The 16,754-nt window shown below is 54.3% G+C and overlaps 5 protein-coding genes across 5 annotated transcripts; 3 read left to right on the top strand and 2 right to left on the bottom strand.

Moving 5' to 3' along the window:
* Positions 1–355: 355 nt before the first annotated feature.
* TRIREDRAFT_107657 (uncharacterized protein) lies at positions 356–2,131 on the top strand (the record flags this gene model as incomplete). Its single annotated transcript, XM_006965701.1, has 7 exons — positions 356–460; positions 593–623; positions 841–888; positions 994–1,059; positions 1,189–1,294; positions 1,489–1,633; positions 1,754–2,131. 7 exons carry the CDS (start codon positions 356–358, stop codon positions 2,129–2,131), a joined length of 879 nt encoding a protein of 292 aa, XP_006965763.1.
* Positions 2,132–3,630: 1,499 nt separating this feature from the next.
* TRIREDRAFT_22381 (kinase) lies at positions 3,631–6,555 on the top strand (the record flags this gene model as incomplete). The annotated part of the gene is made up of 5 exons (XM_006965506.1): positions 3,631–3,670; positions 3,796–3,904; positions 4,046–4,259; positions 4,624–4,868; positions 5,042–6,555. The coding sequence occupies 5 exons, from the start codon at positions 3,631–3,633 to the stop codon at positions 6,108–6,110; spliced, it is 1,677 nt and encodes a 558-aa protein (XP_006965568.1). The 3' UTR covers positions 6,111–6,555.
* A 1,664-nt stretch (positions 6,556–8,219) lies between these two features.
* Positions 8,220–8,822, bottom strand: TRIREDRAFT_40519 (uncharacterized protein; the record flags this gene model as incomplete). The annotated part of the gene is made up of 1 exon (XM_006965527.1): positions 8,220–8,822. A coding segment is annotated over one exon (603 nt), but the record flags the coding sequence as incomplete, so codon positions are not given.
* A 3,323-nt stretch (positions 8,823–12,145) lies between these two features.
* On the bottom strand, positions 12,146–13,951 carry TRIREDRAFT_121981 (proteasome regulatory particle subunit). Its single transcript, XM_006965545.1, has 3 exons — positions 13,766–13,951; positions 13,359–13,612; positions 12,146–13,264 (listed from the first exon to the last, which is right to left on the bottom strand). Exons 1-3 carry the CDS (start codon positions 13,829–13,831, stop codon positions 12,580–12,582), a joined length of 1,005 nt encoding a protein of 334 aa, XP_006965607.1. The 5' UTR covers positions 13,832–13,951; the 3' UTR covers positions 12,146–12,579.
* Positions 13,952–14,530: 579 nt separating this feature from the next.
* Positions 14,531–16,282, top strand: TRIREDRAFT_48386 (uncharacterized protein; the record flags this gene model as incomplete). Its single annotated transcript, XM_006965700.1, has 4 exons — positions 14,531–14,895; positions 14,984–15,284; positions 15,350–15,891; positions 15,956–16,282. Coding segments are annotated over exons 1-4 (1,365 nt in total), but the record flags the coding sequence as incomplete, so codon positions are not given.
* Positions 16,283–16,754: the final 472 nt, after the last annotated feature.

The raw sequence follows: 16,754 nt of genomic DNA, 5'->3' as shown, positions 1-16,754 counted from the left end.
TTATCAGAGCCCTGCATGTCAGACATCCAAGGCCGTTGAATCAAGTTGCACCATGACATCAGCAGTTTATGCGCCCTGCCGCGAGGCGACGGCTTCAACGTCATTGGCCTCCGGATGGGCTTGATGGCTGCCATGTCCGGCAAATCTCAACTCAAGCCTCTAGTAGTAAGAGATGTGCGCCAGTTGAGATGGACAAAGCTGCTTTACCAAGGCAATACTTCTCTGTTGTTGAGTGAGACAGGTAATAAGCGGTTTGTCAGTTCTGATCCATGTTTACAATCAGGACCTTCTGTCTGCCTGGGGGATCTGATGAGTGAGTCACATGTGTATGTTCAGCAGGTGAAGCCAAAGAAGCATGTGTCAAGAAGCTGTGTGCCTGGCCACGGGCAGCCTCACGAGAACACCGGTTCAGAAGGATGCAAGCAGAAGTAGAGAATCGAGGCCAACAACAGATATCATGGTGTGTGCTTTTGATACTATGGCGCACCCGTGATGATGTCGAAACAAGGTCCAGTCTCAGGTACCGGAACGTGTAAATGACGGCTTAGACTTGGGGCGGCCCACTGTGACGCACGATGACTGCATCCTACAGGTATACATACAACAACGCCGCATCTTTGACGGTATGTACGAGTACTTGTGCAAAGACCAGCAGATGGCGAGCATGGGCGATGTGCAGCGGCCTCTTCTTTTCTATTTTGTCCCCTGATTTTCTGGGCGTCGTTCCGGGTTAGTAGTAGTTGCAACTGGCCTCTCATCACGATGCACCCGTAACGTAATCACAGAGGATCGCCATTAGTCTGATGCACGCCTGAGCCAAAAAAAAAAAAAAAAAAAAAGGCTTGATCGAGGGCCAGCGCGATGCCAGAACGAGCCTGGCGATGCGCAGTATGTAAAGATGAGAAATGAATGTTCCCCTGTCCTTTGAGTTCTCACAAATCTATATGTATATAAATGTACATGCTTTTTGAAGACGGTTGGACTTCATACCAGTGCCACACTCTGCACAGTCCGGTGCTCAGCAATCGGCACTCACTCTTGATGGTGTCTTAGGTAGATGTAGGTACTGTACATCACACATTCTAGCCAGCCCCAGATCGCGCAAGATGAACCATTTCAGGCACCTCACCGAAACAACTGCCGCGGCCTGATACCATCAAGTATTTAGTGCTAACTTGGTCGACCTAGATCTCAAGACACGATTAGACGTGATTCTTCCCGCAAGTGATACCGCTAAAGGATCATTTGGTGGAAGCAAGGAAACGGGCATCCAAAACATGGCGTCTCTGCCCTGGTCCTTCCCAAAGTCGCGTGGCGCCGCAAGGATGACGTCGGCTGCGGCGTCATTGTCGCGGATCCAACTCGCGCCCCGCCAAAGGGAGAGAAGGAGAAAAAAAGAGGAAGAAGGGAAAAAAAAAGAAAAAAAAAAAAAAGGCCAAACACACCCTGCTGCAGGAAGTAGCCGGTACTTCTGTGGTGAGCCAATAGTGCTCGTTGGGGGAGGTATCGCAACAGCTTCGAGTACTTTGGGCAGCTAGCAGAAAAAAGAGGTGCTGCGATCCATCATGATGCATTTGCTCCGTTCTGGCAAGAGATTTGGTTTCCGCCCGTGGTCTTGGCATCGGTCATCCATGTGCGTTAGTACCTGATGTATACATGTAGCAAAAGTACACCTTGTCCTGCCATGATGCTGATGAAATCCCCCCCTCCTTTCGCATCTGTGCAGTGCCATGATGCATGAATTCCCTGGCAGGTGAACGATGCAGGTTCCTTGGTTCTAACTTCAACCGTGTTGGTCTACCCTTTCATCGCCCATTGTCTCATGCAGGTGTCCTTGCTTTGGAACAGGCCAACAGTCAGCTGTCGACGACGGCATCAGATCAGTCTCCAGATGGCATCCGGTGCCAGTGCAGTGCATGAGACACGATTGGCTGTTCTGTGCCCTCGCCACCGGCTGGCTGTGCGATGCTCGATACTCACTCAATACCTCGTCAATAGCCATCGCCCGGGGATCACGGTGGAATCCGTCCTTGCCCTCCAGCTCTGCAGCTTCGATTTACCCACCCCGCGGTTGAAGCTGCAGGCCTCTGCGGTCTCGACCCGTAGCGTCGCATCATGCCTCGAGGTCTAGATCTACCGGAGCAAAAAAAAGACGGGAGGCAGCCCTGGAGGGAAACGAGTCTAGGCGCTGCCGATTCAAGGTTACAGGCCGCCCTTGTAAGCACGGCTGGCGCCCGGTCAGCGGTAAGGCCTTGTCGTTAATGTACGCAGTATATCCATGCCCGTGCAGTACCTGTCTTCCAGGTTTTTGCTTGCCCGCAGGCGGGAGAGGGAATGTGACGCTGCTGTGCCCTTTTTTGGCCTCGCCGTCAGTACTATGTATGTACTTGGAAGCTGTACCTGTACCTGTACCTGTATTTGTTTGGTGAGGCGTCTTGACATCAAATGTCCTGCAGGCTAGAGTTGGAGTGATGGCACCTGCTGCAGCCAAGGGACAGGAGAGGGCGGGTTAGCTGATGGAAAGCAGCTGTTGCAATCCGCCTACGTGCGTCATCACCACCCGAGTGCAGGACGACTCGACGTCAACTCCCTCTACCTTCTAGACACTGTTACCAAGAGTACCTGAATACTATTCAAATTGTAGCAAACTGTTATATCAATAGAAAAATAATGATCTCCATCCCATTTCTTACTCTACTCTCTCTCTCTCACACTTTCATAATTATTAATCCTTCAGCTTCCATCTTTTACCCCCCCCTTGCCCTGCTGCCAAGTCTTCTTCGATCGCCTGTTAGTGCAGCTGCAGCGGCTAACGCCACTAAACGCTGCCCAAGTCCCCAGTCCTTCTACTACCATCCCCCCCTCTGCCTTACCAAGCCTAGCCTCTTGCAGGCGCACCAGCCGCACGTCACTCACCTGTGCTGTGTCTGGCCTGGAACTGGCCTGAACGGGCCTGAACTGCACTGCACACTGCACTGAACTGGACCAAACCTTGAATTCTAGTGGTGACGGCGCCGGAACCATCCACCTGCAGCTTGAATTCACTAAACAGCCCCCCCCAGCACCACCTGCTGCCGCCCGCTAAAAGCGATTCCCTTCCGCTGCCTCGATACTTCCTCCGTCTTCCTCTCTTTTCCTTCATCCACCTCGTCCCTCGCCAGCGGTCAAATCCTTCTCCCTTCTTCACACCCTCGATATCGCTTTGCCGTTTCTGCTTCTCCCACCCGCTCACACTTCCACCATAGAGCCTTTATTCCCCTAGACGGCCAAAGAAACACAAGGGACAGAAGAGAGAAAAGTACCCTCTTGTTTGCTTGCCAGCACTGCAAACTCCTTTCAAAACCCCGCATCATCACTCATCGCACTTTGCCTCCACGCAGAAACAAAATCGCCGTCAGACATCATCGCGTTACTGCTGTGCTCCGATTCTTCTGATTGAGCTTCTGCAAAAGAAGTCGTCTCCAATACACGATTTCTTATCCTCAATTTCCCCTACGACGCCCGATTATAGAGGGTTCCGAAAAGAAGCAACTGTTGAATTGCGCTACATAGAATTGAGGTTGCATTTCGCCTACTCCAACTTGCACTTTTCGCCGCGCTGTCGCTCGCCAGCGGCATCTCTCGGTAACCATGTCGACCATTCAACAGCTCAAGAACTTTATTCGCCATGGTAAGATCTATCCTTGCCAACTACTCTGCTCTTACGCCCATCCTCAATGAGCCTCGCCATCTCCAGCTCATGCCTCCTCCTCCAAAGTACGCACGCAGGGTGTGGCTGACAAGATTGAATTCTAGGCAAGCAAGCACGCACTGCCAACTTCGCCGAAGAACAACGCAAGAGTGACGCCCCTCCCCAGTCCGTACCACAGCCGCCCCCAGAAAAGTCCGTGGCAACAGGCCCCCTGTATGGCAAGGCTCCCGGGCACCAGGAGCCTCTTGCAGCATACTCCGAGGCGCCCAACGACCAGCAGAACCGCGCAGCGCAGGCCGCCCACGCCGCAGCTCACCATGTCGAGCCCGCTCAAGCCAATGGTACCAAAAACAGGAAAATCGACGAGGCGAATCTGGCCCAGATCATTGCCGAGGAGAATGCCAGCAAGAGCAAGTTCCCCAAGTATCCCGATCTAGACCGCTGGGAGCTCCTCGAGAAGATGGGTGATGGCGCCTTCAGCAATGTCTATCGTGCGCGCGATTTGCAAGGAGAACATGGCGAAGTGGCCATCAAGGTCGTGCGCAAGTACGAGATGAATCGCATGCAAGTAAGTTTGGCTCATTTGCTTTGTCATTTTCCTTTTTTCTTGCTTGCCTGCCTGTTGCTGCCATGACAGCCGGTCTCCCTTTTAGCTGGCTCGTTGTATCTGTCTCTGTCTTCTCGCTTCTATCCCGCTTTTACCAACCACGGCGAGGGGTTTCCCCTGAATAGGGAAACAAACATTTACATCCAGACTTCAAGAAGATACCAAAGGCTGCAGAGGTGCGAAAACAAATTTTCCTTAAACTATCTCATTGCTTTCAGTCCCTCGTCCTGAGGGTACGCATTGTATACATCGGGGCCAGAAGTCGTGGCCTCTGATGCAGGGAAACGATAGCCGCAATTACAGATGTGCTAACAGGTCCATCTAGCGCTCCAATATCCTCAAGGAAGTCCAGATCATGCGCCAGCTTGATCACCCCAACATCATCAAGCTCATCGAGTTCTCCGAGTCCAAGCAGTACTACTACATCGTTCTGGAGCTCGCCCCCGGCGGCGAGCTGTTCCACCAGATCGTACGCCTGACCTACTTCAGCGAGGAACTCTCTCGCCATGTCATCGTGCGAGTCGCCAGAGCGCTCGAATATCTGCACGAGGAGAAGGGCGTTGTTCATCGGTACGTTTCTTGGCTGCACACTCACCCGCCTCATTTCTAAGCAGACCCAAACCAAACAAAACAAAATGGTGGGACAGGGGTTGTCAGAGTCCCGCGCTGACGTCATGGCCACCCCCCCTTGTCCACTCAAAAGGCATACCTGTGCGCGACCCGTGCTGACTCATCCATAACAGTGACATCAAGCCGGAGAATATCCTCTTCAACCCGATACCGTTCATTCCGTCCAAGCACCCGAAGCCGAAGCAGCCTGGAGATGAGGACAAGGTTGACGAGGGCGAGTTCATCCCCGGCTTGGGAGCCGGCGGCATTGGCGAGATCAAGATTGCCGACTTTGGCCTGTCCAAGATCGTCTGGGAGGCACAGACCATGACGCCTTGTGGCACCGTTGGCTACACTGCGCCCGAGATCGTCAAGGATGAGCGATACTCCAAGTCGGTGGACATGTGGGCGCTCGGCTGCGTGCTTTACACCCTGCTCTGCGGATTCCCGCCCTTTTACGATGAGAGCATCGAGGTGCTCACCGAAAAGGTTGCCAAGGGCCAGTACACTTTCCTGTCACCATGGTGGGACGAAATCTCGTCTTCGGCTAAGGACCTCATCAGCCACCTGTTGACAGTGGATCCTGAGAAGCGTTACACCATTCGAGAATTCCTCGCCCACCCCTGGATCCAGGAGGTTGGACCGACGCCTCGAGACGAAAAGGCACCGGGCATGGTGCCGCTCAAGCAGTTCACCGCCACCCAGTTTGAAGAAAACGGAAAGCGGTACGACTTCCGATCCCCCGCTGCCGTCAACCTTCGCGAGGTGTTCGATGTCAGCTATGCCGTCCACCGCCAGGAGGAGGAGGCCAAGAGAAGAGCTCAGCTTGGAGCCCGGGCCGGCGGTGCGGGACGTCCTCTGGGTGGCCTCAACGAAGAGGAAGAAGAGGACGAGGAAGAAGAGGATAGCGACGTCGACAACATGGACGTCGACAAGGAATCCGCCGACAACAACAAGACGCGGGCTCTGGAACAGAGCATGCAGAGAGCCAAAATCCAGGACCATGACAACACCCAGACCCGTGGTCGCGAGCGGGAACGAGCTGGCGAGAGAGGCTATGGGCAGCATTCGGCCGCCGTGACCGCTGCCGCACGCCAGCAGGTGCGCGAGAGGCAACGTCAAAAGGGCGCGTTTGAGCTCAATCTCGACAATGCAACGCTGCTGGGCAAGCGAGGCAAGAAGGTTCCCGTCATGGGAGCATAGGGGCTCAACTTGGATGGATCATCGAGGCCTGCAACGCCAAAAGATGTAGCCGCCGTGGACGGCATATTCGACATGGATATGTCGCCCGGTGCGAGCGAGGCTGCGGGGCCGGCTGACGGGCGCGACTCCATGATACGCGACGTTTTACAATCCGGCATTGAGAGCGCGGCGGATCACGAGGAAAACGTGCTCGTCGCATCACACAGGGCGCACACGGCTTGACGCCGTTCCAGGAGGCGTATTGGAGTAACGAGGAAACGGGTTCGGGAATGGTTCTGAGAGCGTCCATTTTTATTATTTGCTTTATCTTGTATCCAACTTTGCTCCATCCTGTAGAACAAGGCAATGGAAAGACTAGCGGTGGAAATTTGAAGACGAATCGTGATTGACGCAGCACTCGAGGCAGTCGTGGAGGTGCTTATTCCCCAGTGACATGCCTGGGTTTTTCTTTCTTATTTTATAGACGAACTATCAATCTATGGGTATCGGAATGCGTGTTGTTTGAGAGTCCGCTCTGACTGCATACTCTGTCCGGTTCTTGATCTTCGTGTGCCTTGGTATTCATTCTCTTCCTGTCGAGTAGTTGGGTGACTGTTCTTGTACCCGCCTTTGTCCCGTCTTGCTTCCCCCCCCCGCTTATATCGTAAAGCCGTCTCTTGCTTCACCATGACCCAGCATATCCAATGATTCATTGCTCTAGAGATCAATCGTCCAGCTTCATAGCCCTCTCATGTCATGTTGTGCGTTGAGCCAAAAGAAAACAAAAAGACAAAAACCAAAGAAAAAGGGATAGAAAACAAGAAAAACATTCTCTTGCCCAGCCATATCCGTTGAACCCATCAGAAAACAAGTCTTGTTCATTCTTTGGTACAAAAGGACTCCGATCCATCATGTGAGAGAGTAACAGAAGGGGGAAAAAAGCAAAGGAAAGAAAAAGAAGGAAAAGATAACAAGGAAAGGGGATATCGTGGTCAAATTGACTTCTTGTCCATAAAGGCTGTACAAAGGAAATAAAAAGCACACAGACAGAAAAAAAGGGAAATGGAGAAGACAGGTGACAGATAGAATTAAGCCAAGATCCGTAGATATTTGGCGGTCCAGTCCGAGATGTGTCCAGCGTTGATCGGTGAAATCAGAAGTCGAGATTGACAAATCGCAGTAAATCAGTGCGCTGATAAACAAAAAGGTATGCATTTCGCATCATTGCTTCCTCCTTCTTTCGAAGGGTTGAGAGTATTTGTGATTTGATGTGAGGGAGGCATCTGGCTGGCCTTACAAGCATCATATCCAAGGTCTTGATTCGTGGCGGTTCGATCGTGTCCTCCTTGGTACAGGCGGAGGGCCCAGAGGCTGTATGTGCGGCGTAGAGTCCGAAGGGTTATACCGATGGAAAGGTGCAAAAGGTGGCGGAGGCATTCGAGACGAGGGCGACATCAAGGGCGGCGCGAGGAAGTACTGCGGCGAGACCATGCCGGCAGACTGGGAGAATCCCGAGTCGGAGGTTGCTGGCGAAGAGATGTTGGACGTCATCAGCGGCCGGGCGTTTGGCAGGCGTTTGGTAACTCTGCGGAGAGACGGCGGCGTGGTGCTGTTTTCGGACTCTGAGAGGTCCGAGTCGTGGTAGCTGTGGTGTGTCTGGCTCTGGCTGAAGGCTGGGTTGTAGTTGTTGGCGAAGCTTTGGCCGTAGCCTCCCTGATCGTAGTCCTGACTGTATCCCTGGCCGTATCCGTAGTTTTGGCTGTAGGTTTGGCCGTAAGTTTGACCATGGTTGTGGCTGTAATTCTGGGCATAATTTTGGCCGTAGTTCTGATTATAGTTGTGGTTATAGTTGTGGTTGTAGTTCTGGCCATGGTTGTGATTGTAGTTCTGGCCATAGTTTTGTCCATAGCCGTAGCTGTGGTTGCGACCATGAGCATACGCACCGTTATTGTTGTTGCCATAGGTGTAATTGCTGCCGTTGCTGCCATAGTTGTAGTTGCTGTAGCCGCTGTAGCCGCTGTGGCTGCTGTTGTAGCTGTTGAGGCTGTAGCGGCTCGCCGAGGGCCGGGCTCGCGGCCGTGGAGGCGGCAGAGCCTGGTCGTCCGTCTGCTGCCAGGCCTTGAGGCTGCCGTCGCTCTGGACCTCGAGGCCGGCGGCAGCAAAGAGCGGCACCGTCTCGGGGTACGAGAGAGTGAAGGGAATCCAGAAGGAGCGGCTGATGATGTCGCGCGCGCGCTCGGGCGTCAGGCGCTGGATCGGATCCGAGGGCGGGATCTCGGCCATGCGCTTGAGGGTCCAGGCCAGGTACCGCGCATAGAGGGCCTGGCGGTCGGTGGACGAGGAATGCAGGCGGAAGACGTAGCTGCGGGCGATTGTGTTTGCGATGCTGGGCAGCGTCACCATGCTGGCCTGGCCGGGGCCGACGCGCACGACCTCGAGGGCCTCGAAGCCGTTCTTCATGAACTTGATGCACACGGGGCACGAGCGGCCGTTGGCGACGCGCACGCTGAAGCCGTCGGGGTTGTCGGGCAACGGCGTCATGCCCTTGGCCAGCGCCCAGCAGCGGATGGCCTCCTTGGACTCTTCGGGACAGGTGATGCTGACGTGGTCGGGCGAGTAGGCGCGGTAGCCGTAGTAGATGAGGGCGGCGGTTCCGCAGACGGCGTAGGGAATGTGGTCGAACAGGCGGCCGACGCAGTCGACGACCTCGTTGACCGTGGCCACGTCCATGGTGGCTATTGTTCGTTTGTTGTGCCGAAACAGTTCGGTGCTGATGAGGGGGGTGTTATCGTATTGCGAGAATTCGAGAATGAGGGTCTGCGATTCAATTTGCGGCTTCGGGAGACGAAGGCATCGGGGTGTTCCACTGCCAATGTTTGTTGACGCCGTTGATGATCGTTCGGGCAACGCTGCAGATGGCGTCGATGCTGTGTATCTAGGATTCTGCTTGTCGGCAATGCTTGTTGGTGTTTCTTGATTCACCAGCCCGCCGTCAAACTGCCAGCACCACCACGGCCACCTCGACGTGGTCGCTGGGGGGGAAGCGATGGTGGCGCTAGTTGGTATGAGAGGGAAGCAGGAGGAGGAGGAAGAGTCCGTAAATAGAGAGATGTGCAGATTGTGGGATGGCTGTTGGGTAATGTGACCGCACTACCACTCACTACTCCCGCCTAGTACATGTACATACGAGAGGCGGCAGCAGGGAACAGAGAAATATCACTGGCTCGTGGTTGTACTGCCGGTCTGCACCTATGTAAGGTGTGTATGTACTCCGTCGTGAAGGTAGCAATAATGATTGATACCTGTAAGATGCTACCTTGGTAGTTGTCACAATGCTTGTCGATAACTGGGACAATAGCGTTGCCCTTTGCTCGCAACACGGCGCAACTCGTCTCTGGGAATGGTCTTGGAGACAATTGGGCTCCCCCCTGCCCCATGTAAGGTAGACGCACGAAATGCCGGCGCCGCAGGGGAGGATGCGAAGAAGAGGATGCGATGCGATGCCCGTGTCCTTGTGGCTCTTTGTTCAAATTCCCTGCGTTTGCAGTTGTGGCTCCTGCCTGCAGGTGATGGCGACGGCAATGATGACAGCAGCAGCAGCAACAACAGCAGCAACAGGGGGCACAAAAGCAAGCGGGCGGATCTTGCTGCTACGAGGGTTCGACAGCCGCGATTGTCGACGAGAATCAACGGAGCGTGAAGAAGCGTCAAGAGAGAAGACGGGGGGGAGAGAGAGTCGAAGCCGAGTGTCTGCGCGGGAGTTGCAAGAAGTGCGCGCAGTCAGAAGAAGAAGAAGAAGAAGCAGCAGCCGCGGCTTCAGTCCATGGCTCCTCCAGCGCCGATTGAATTGGATGGTGAGTGGTTTGAGCCAACGAGTGAACGAACGAGCGAGCGAACGAATGAACGAACGAACGAATGAATGAATGTTCAAATGCTTGTCTCTCTGTCTGTCTGTCTGTCTGTCCGTCTGTCTCGAGCAAGGGAAAATGCACGAGCAGAAGCGAAAGCGGGCTGCGGTTCCCTCCCCTGCACGTCATTGGCACTGTACGGAGAAACACCAGACCCCAAGCGCAGTGGAAAGCCTAAGCCTGGCTGGCGGATTCCTCGATCAAACTGCTTCTGCAGGTGGTCTCAACTGCACGGTTCCGCACGTTCTTCCTGGGCAGCGAATCGAGCCCCTACCGACGCTTCTCTCGCTTCCAACTGGTTCCCTTGCTGAGCCCCTTGGCAGCGGCTACTGCAGTGCTCGCAGCAGCGCCTCCAATCCGCGGTGACTGCCGGGCGGAGGCTGAGGCGCGTCGCCCTTTTGCCGCAGCTGATGATAGTACATACCTAGCATTGGGCGTACGAGTAATAAATAGGTACCTAGAATGCACGCAGGTATTGGACACCAGGGGAGGGGGGGGGCCTGCGCACTGTGGCGGCTGCACGGACAGGGGGTGGGAATGGGAAGAGAAAGCAGCAGAGCCTGTCCTGTCTCGTCTCTCGTGTGCGTGCGTGCGTGCATGGCGCGAGACATGAGAAAAGACGGAGACGACTGGAGACAGCTTCATGGATGTGCTGCAGCGAATCCCGGCTCCAGTCACTACTTGTTCCACAGGGCCCTTGTTTTTTTTTTTTTTTCTTTCTTTCTTGCTTTTTGGCCTTGACCTTGTCCTTTCTCCAGTCCGCGTCTTGTCTTGCGCCGTTTCCGGTCCCTCGTGTGTTTATTAGCGCCGGGCGAGGATAGTACTATTCGAGTTCAAGGTCTGTATTACATACATTTGTACTAGTACTAGTAGTACTTGTATTAACAAGTTCCTCGCTGTGGGAATGTGGTACTTGGTGTTGAAGTTGAGAATGCCTTCATTCTGCTAATAGGTATCAGAGGCTGCTCACCGACATCACTTCGAAAAAAAAACTCTTCATACATACGTAAATGCAGACGCGCATACGAAATTCCAGCTACTGCATCCGCCATCACAAAAGCCCGCAGTAGCCGCACCGCACATCCAGCTTGCTGCAGCCAACAGGAAAACAAACCAAAGCACCACATCAACAACTTGAACAGCAAAGAAAAGGCAGCACTTGTACTCTGTCTGTCCTCCCAATACAAAGCACCAGAACAAGGGGAGGGGAGGGTCTTGCAGGACGCCGATGAATCAGCCCCCCCCCCTGCTCACCCACTCTGTGGCTCCGTCCTCCTTCAGGGGTCCCTCCTCATCCCCCCTCCTCTCTGCAAGAAGCCCAAAGTGAACACAGGGCCTCTCTGTCGACCAGCCAGTGACAAGCAAAATGCACGTACATGGTGCTTCTGTGCAGAACAGAGAGTCGAACCAGTGCCGCCTGATGCCAGAAAAACCGCCGTGTGACTGCTGCCAAGCTTTGCGGCATCCTTTCTTTTCCAAGACCCCCCCTCAAGCGAGGAGGACACAAGAGGCATGCATTTTTCTTCGGTTGTCTTGTGTGAGTGGCGAAACACACGCACACACTCTCGAGGAAGCTGGGAAAATACGTAATCTATCTGCCTCTTTCTTCTCTGCTGTACTATTTCCTGATGCTCTCTTTCATCGGCTTGACCTTTGTTTCTTTGAATTTTTGTTGGGATTTGCATCTATAGTATATACAAGGAGCGTTACTCAGCAGACACATCACGCGGCGTTGTTCACGACATGATATGACATGACGATGCACACCCACGTGCAAGTCATTACCCAAGGTGGTAGTAGGCTCTCCATCTCAGATCCTACTGCTTGTAGCATTGCACAGCAACATCCTCCCATCTTCTGCATCATCATCATCATCTTCAGAAAACCTCTTCTAGGCTATGAGTTAGGTATCCTTTACATCAGGCATCAAAACACACTGCACTCTCCATGAAGTGCACAACCACCATGATCACACATCTGCTAAGCTACATGCACATACAGTAATAGCTCAACCACACCCAAACATCACATCAACACGTCAGCGAGATCATCACCCGAAAAAAGGCGGAACATGGTTCAGAAAAACCAGAAAGAAAGGCAATCAAGGTGCAGTGACATGTCATGATTCGTGCTGCCCAACGACGGCTTCATGCCCCGGTGCAAGGGGGCCCTACACATTCCTCCCGAAGCGACCAAAGAAAACCCGACGACACGGGACACCGCACGCCCACTCTATCTGTGTGTGCTTAGCTGCTAATACTACTAAGTAATGGCTCATGGTCACGCATAACCACCATCTGACCAGCCCAGAGACCCCCCAACCGGTCAGAGTCTGTCATTCAAGGCTGCGTCTCTCCCTCAAACCCCCCCGCCTCTTCAAACCCCAATGCAGCAGCGGTTTGCCAACATTTTCTACAGTCTCCTCTTGTTGTGCCAACCATGACCAGCGTGCTCCAGCTATCACATTAACCATGTGTGTGTGTGCCTGTGTGTGTGTGAGAGTATGCAGCCGCAGCAGCACTGAACAAATACTAGTGCGAGCATGTGGTCGTAATGGTTGCCCTCCTCGTGTTGCTACTCGTCTATAACTCCTCCTCCGTCTCCATCTGGTCGCCGTTTGACTGGGCTAGCGCTCCGTTCTTCTTGGGCATCGTCGCCTCCTTGTCAATCATCTGCCTCGACACCGACACAATGTTGTCCTCAATCAGCTCCTGGCCAACGTCCTCCAGATGCTTCTTGGGGTCCAGCTTGCCGACGTAGCGCGTCTTGAGTTGCTCCTTGGTCAGCTCCGTCTCCTCCTTGACCCTCTTCTCGTAGCCGTCTGCCAGGCTGACCAGCCTCTGCAGCCGCTCCTTGTTCTTCTGCCCCTCCGTCCGGAAGTCGTCCATCTCCAGCGCTTCCGTCCACACGTGCTTGTGGAGGTTCATCAGCATGTTCTCCTCCAGCGCCGTCTTGCGGTAGTTGATGGCGATCGAGTAGTAGTGTCGGTTGAGGCCGTGGATCAGCGCCTGGATCGATGGCTTGTTGAGGTGACCCAGGTTGCTCGTGCTCTGGCGCGGCTCCTGGCCCATCATGAGCAGCTGGGGGTTGATGAGCCGGAAGGCATCAATCACGACCTTGCCCTTCACCGACTGTATGGGATCGACGACCACCGCCACTGCGCGCGGGTTAAGCTGCTCGAATGACTGCTGAGTGTTGATGTCCACCGATGAAAGCCAGCAGCCAAAGCCAGGGTGGGAATGGTACCAGCCAACAACGGATTCCGGCCTGTCCGCCTCTGTTAGCCATCCCTTCCATCATTGCAACATCGAATTCTCTGCGAGCCGGCCCGGCCGGCTCCTCGTCGCCAGTATGAGCTCACCTTCCAGTTTGCCGCAGCATATCCATCATCTTTGTCTGAAACACCGGGTCGACAGCTTCGACACTGACACCCGTACCGCTCTGTGGCATGGCAAACACGTCCATGACCTTGACTGTGAAATCGTCGACGAACTCGCCCAGCATCAGTCCCATGACTTCCATCGGCACGCCCGCGCGGCCGTGCCGGAGCATCTTGAGCAGGGCCAGGGACGAGATGTAGACCGTTTCCGAGTTATCGATGAGGCTAGTGTTATCCTAAGAGGCACGATCATCGTTAGCCGCACGTCTCCTCGGCTCTCCCAGCTACCTAGACGCTCCCTGTTGATGATCCATCCAAAAAGTATCGATGGATTAAGACAACAAGCATGAGGGAGCTCCGAGCATCGTCATGACGGAATGAAGGCTTACCGTCCCAGGCGTAACTCCTCCCAGGCCCATGCCACCTCCACCCAGCAGATTCCTAAATCGCTCCATGGTTGCGGCTGTAAAGATTGGAGAGGACGGAAAGTCGAGTCGGGAGAGTAGAGATTGTGAGGCTGTCGTGGTGGTGCGAAAAGAGGTGCGTGTATGCTGAAAGCTCGAGGTTGGAGGCTGAGGAAACCAGGCGTTGGCTTAGTAGCACCTTAGCTTGCTGATACCTTGGGTCGTCCCGCCACGACAAGTTGACGCAGTTGTTCGGCAGCCTGCTACAGGGGTGAGCTGCTGAATCATCACATCACGTGCTGCTCTGCTGTTTCTGCAAGCTCTGATCCTTGAGTTCAAGAGTTCAAGGCTCATGAGCAATTGGGACGGCAAGCATGTGTTCCCAAACAGAGCACTTCTGCTTGGTATGAATCCCTAATCTTTTCCCATGATCAAACTCAATATCAAGATCACGAATTATTGCTTCAAAAGTCAATCCCACGTGGAAAGCCGTTGAGACCGTCCATCTCACAAGTGCCGCATCTCTCTCGTGAACCAATCGGAAGTCGTTGGCGCTTCCAAACTTGGGTGGGCTCGCAGCCTTGCCGCAGCAAGGTTTATCCGGCCTTTGCCGCATTAGCACCAAGTGCCAGGTGCAGCCGCCTCTCTATTACCAGCTAAACTTTGGGGCGGCGCGTTTCCTTATACACATCTTTCGGCTATCGTTTCCCTCATCGTTTCTACAACTTTCTCTCACCTTTTCCTCACTATAAATATGCAGAGCTGCCCTTGACTCTGCCATCAATCGCATCGCTGCTTCTTCTACACCCCAACCTGTCACTCTTACCAACCGACATCGATCATTTCTTCCCGCCAACTGACGCATTTTCACTCTCGCGCTCTCTGACAAGCAAGCTCCTTGCATTGCTGCAGCTTTTGCAATGGGCGAGAGCAACATGGCGGGCCTCGGGTCCGTGGCCCTCAACGGGTCGTCACCCAAGAAGGTCGCCTACTTTTACGATTCCGACATTGGCAACTACGCCTATGTCACCGGCCATCCCATGAAGCCGCACCGCATTCGACTGGCCCACAGCTTGATTATGCAGTACGGCCTGTACCAGAAGATGGAGATTTACGTATGTCAACCATGACGACTAAACCCCCAGCAGTCGCTCAATGATGGCGGCCTTGCGAATCTCATGAAATGCTAACAAGGGCAAACAGCGCGCCAAACCGGCCACTCGCGGCGAAATGACCCAGTTCCATACCGACGACTACATCGACTTTCTCCAAAAGGTCACGCCAGACAACATGGACAGCTACATGAGGGAGCAGGGCAAATACAACGTCGGCGACGACTGTCCCGTATTTGATGGCCTTTTCGAGTTCTGCGGCATCAGTGCCGGCGGCAGTATGGAGGGCGCAGCGCGTCTGAACCGGCAAAAGTGCGACATCGCCATCAACTGGGCCGGAGGCCTGCACCACGCCAAGAAGTGCGAAGCCAGCGGCTTCTGCTATGTGAATGGTGCGTTTCCACACCTCATATTGCCAAATAATCTCTGCATTTTGAAGCTAACCATTTCAACACAGATATTGTCCTCGGTATCCTCGAGCTTCTTCGATTCATGAAGCGCGTGCTCTACATCGACATTGACGTTCACCACGGCGACGGCGTCGAAGAGGCCTTTTACACCACCGACCGTGTCATGACCGTGTCATTTCACAAATACGGCGAATACTTCCCCGGTACCGGCGAGCTCCGCGACATTGGCATTGGACAGGGCAAGAACTACGCTGTCAACTTCCCGCTCCGCGATGGCATCACCGACGAGTCGTACAAGTCCATCTTTGAGCCGGTTATTGAGAACGTCATGAAGTACTTCCAGCCCGAGGCCGTTGTCCTGCAATGCGGTGGCGACAGTCTGTCTGGCGATCGCCTGGGAGCCTTCAACCTGAGCATGGACGGCCACGCCAACTGCGTCAACTTCGTCAAGAGCTTCAACCTACCCACTCTGGTTCTCGGCGGCGGTGGCTACACCATGCGCAATGTTGCCCGAACCTGGGCGTTTGAGACCGGTGTTCTGGTTGGCCAGGAGATGGACCGGGCTCTGCCATACAATGAGTACTATGAGGTTTGTCTCCCTATTCTCCCATTAAGCTTCCTCGTGGTCTGCGCGCTAACATTAGGCTTTTCAGTACTATGCTCCCGACTTTGAACTCAACGTGCGAGCGTCCAACATGGAGAACTCAAACAGCCGGGAGTACCTGGAGAAGATCACCGCTGCTGTGATTGACAACCTGCGCCATACTGGCCCTGCCCCCTCTGTCCAGATGCAGGACGTCCCTCGCAAGCCCTTTGGTGGAATGACGGATGAGGAGGAGGCCGAGCTAGATGACCTCGATGAAGACGAGAACAAGGACGTCCGAATGTCGGAGCGGCAGTGGGACAAGCACGTGGAGAACGGAGCCGAATTCGATGCCAGCGATGATGAGGACATGGCCGCCGAGAACGGAAAGACCCGCAGCAAGGGCAACAAGAGAACCTTTACCGACTTCCGGACAGGCGAGCCTGAGGAAAAGAGCGAACGCCCGTCGCCTGTACCTGCCGCCGCTGCCGCTGCCACTGCCACTGCCACTGCCACTGCCACTGCCGCTACGAATGGCGATGCTTCCGAGGCCCCAGCGGCCGAGGATGCCCACGATATCAATGATGACACCATTGAGGACTTTGCTGCTGCTGGCGAGCAGGACAAGGCCTCAGCAGACAAGATGGACGAGACTAAAGAACCCGAAAAGGAGAAAGAACCTGAAGCCGAAGCGGCAAAGGAGGATGAGCCTGAAAAGGAGCAAGAACCCGAAAAGGCCACTGTGGACGACGATGGCGATGTTGGCATGGCTGACTCGGAGCCCAAGGACGAGATGACGATCAAGAAGGAGGACGTCGAGCCTGAACCCGTACCCGAGCACGTTCCCAGCAAGAGCCCCGCGGTGGAAG

The sequence above is a fragment of the Trichoderma reesei genome (assembly GCF_000167675.1).
Source record: "Trichoderma reesei QM6a unplaced genomic scaffold TRIREscaffold_10, whole genome shotgun sequence".
Lineage (NCBI taxonomy): Eukaryota > Fungi > Ascomycota > Sordariomycetes > Hypocreales > Hypocreaceae > Trichoderma > Trichoderma reesei.
This window is presented reverse-complemented; position numbering and strand designations above follow the sequence as displayed.

Bases quoted from the DNA above. Each gene is read 5' to 3' on its own strand.
- TRIREDRAFT_121981 (XM_006965545.1), bottom strand. From the start codon at position 13,831: ATGGAGCGATTTAGGAATCTGCTGGGTGGAGGTGGCATGGGCCTGGGA. The intron at 13,613-13,765 runs GTAAGCCTTCAT...CGTGCCTCTTAG, and splicing joins GAGGAGTTACGCCTGGGACG to GATAACACTAGCCTCATCGA. The intron at 13,265-13,358 runs GTGAGCTCATAC...AGAGGCGGACAG, and splicing joins ATGCTGCGGCAAACTGGAAG to GCCGGAATCCGTTGTTGGCT.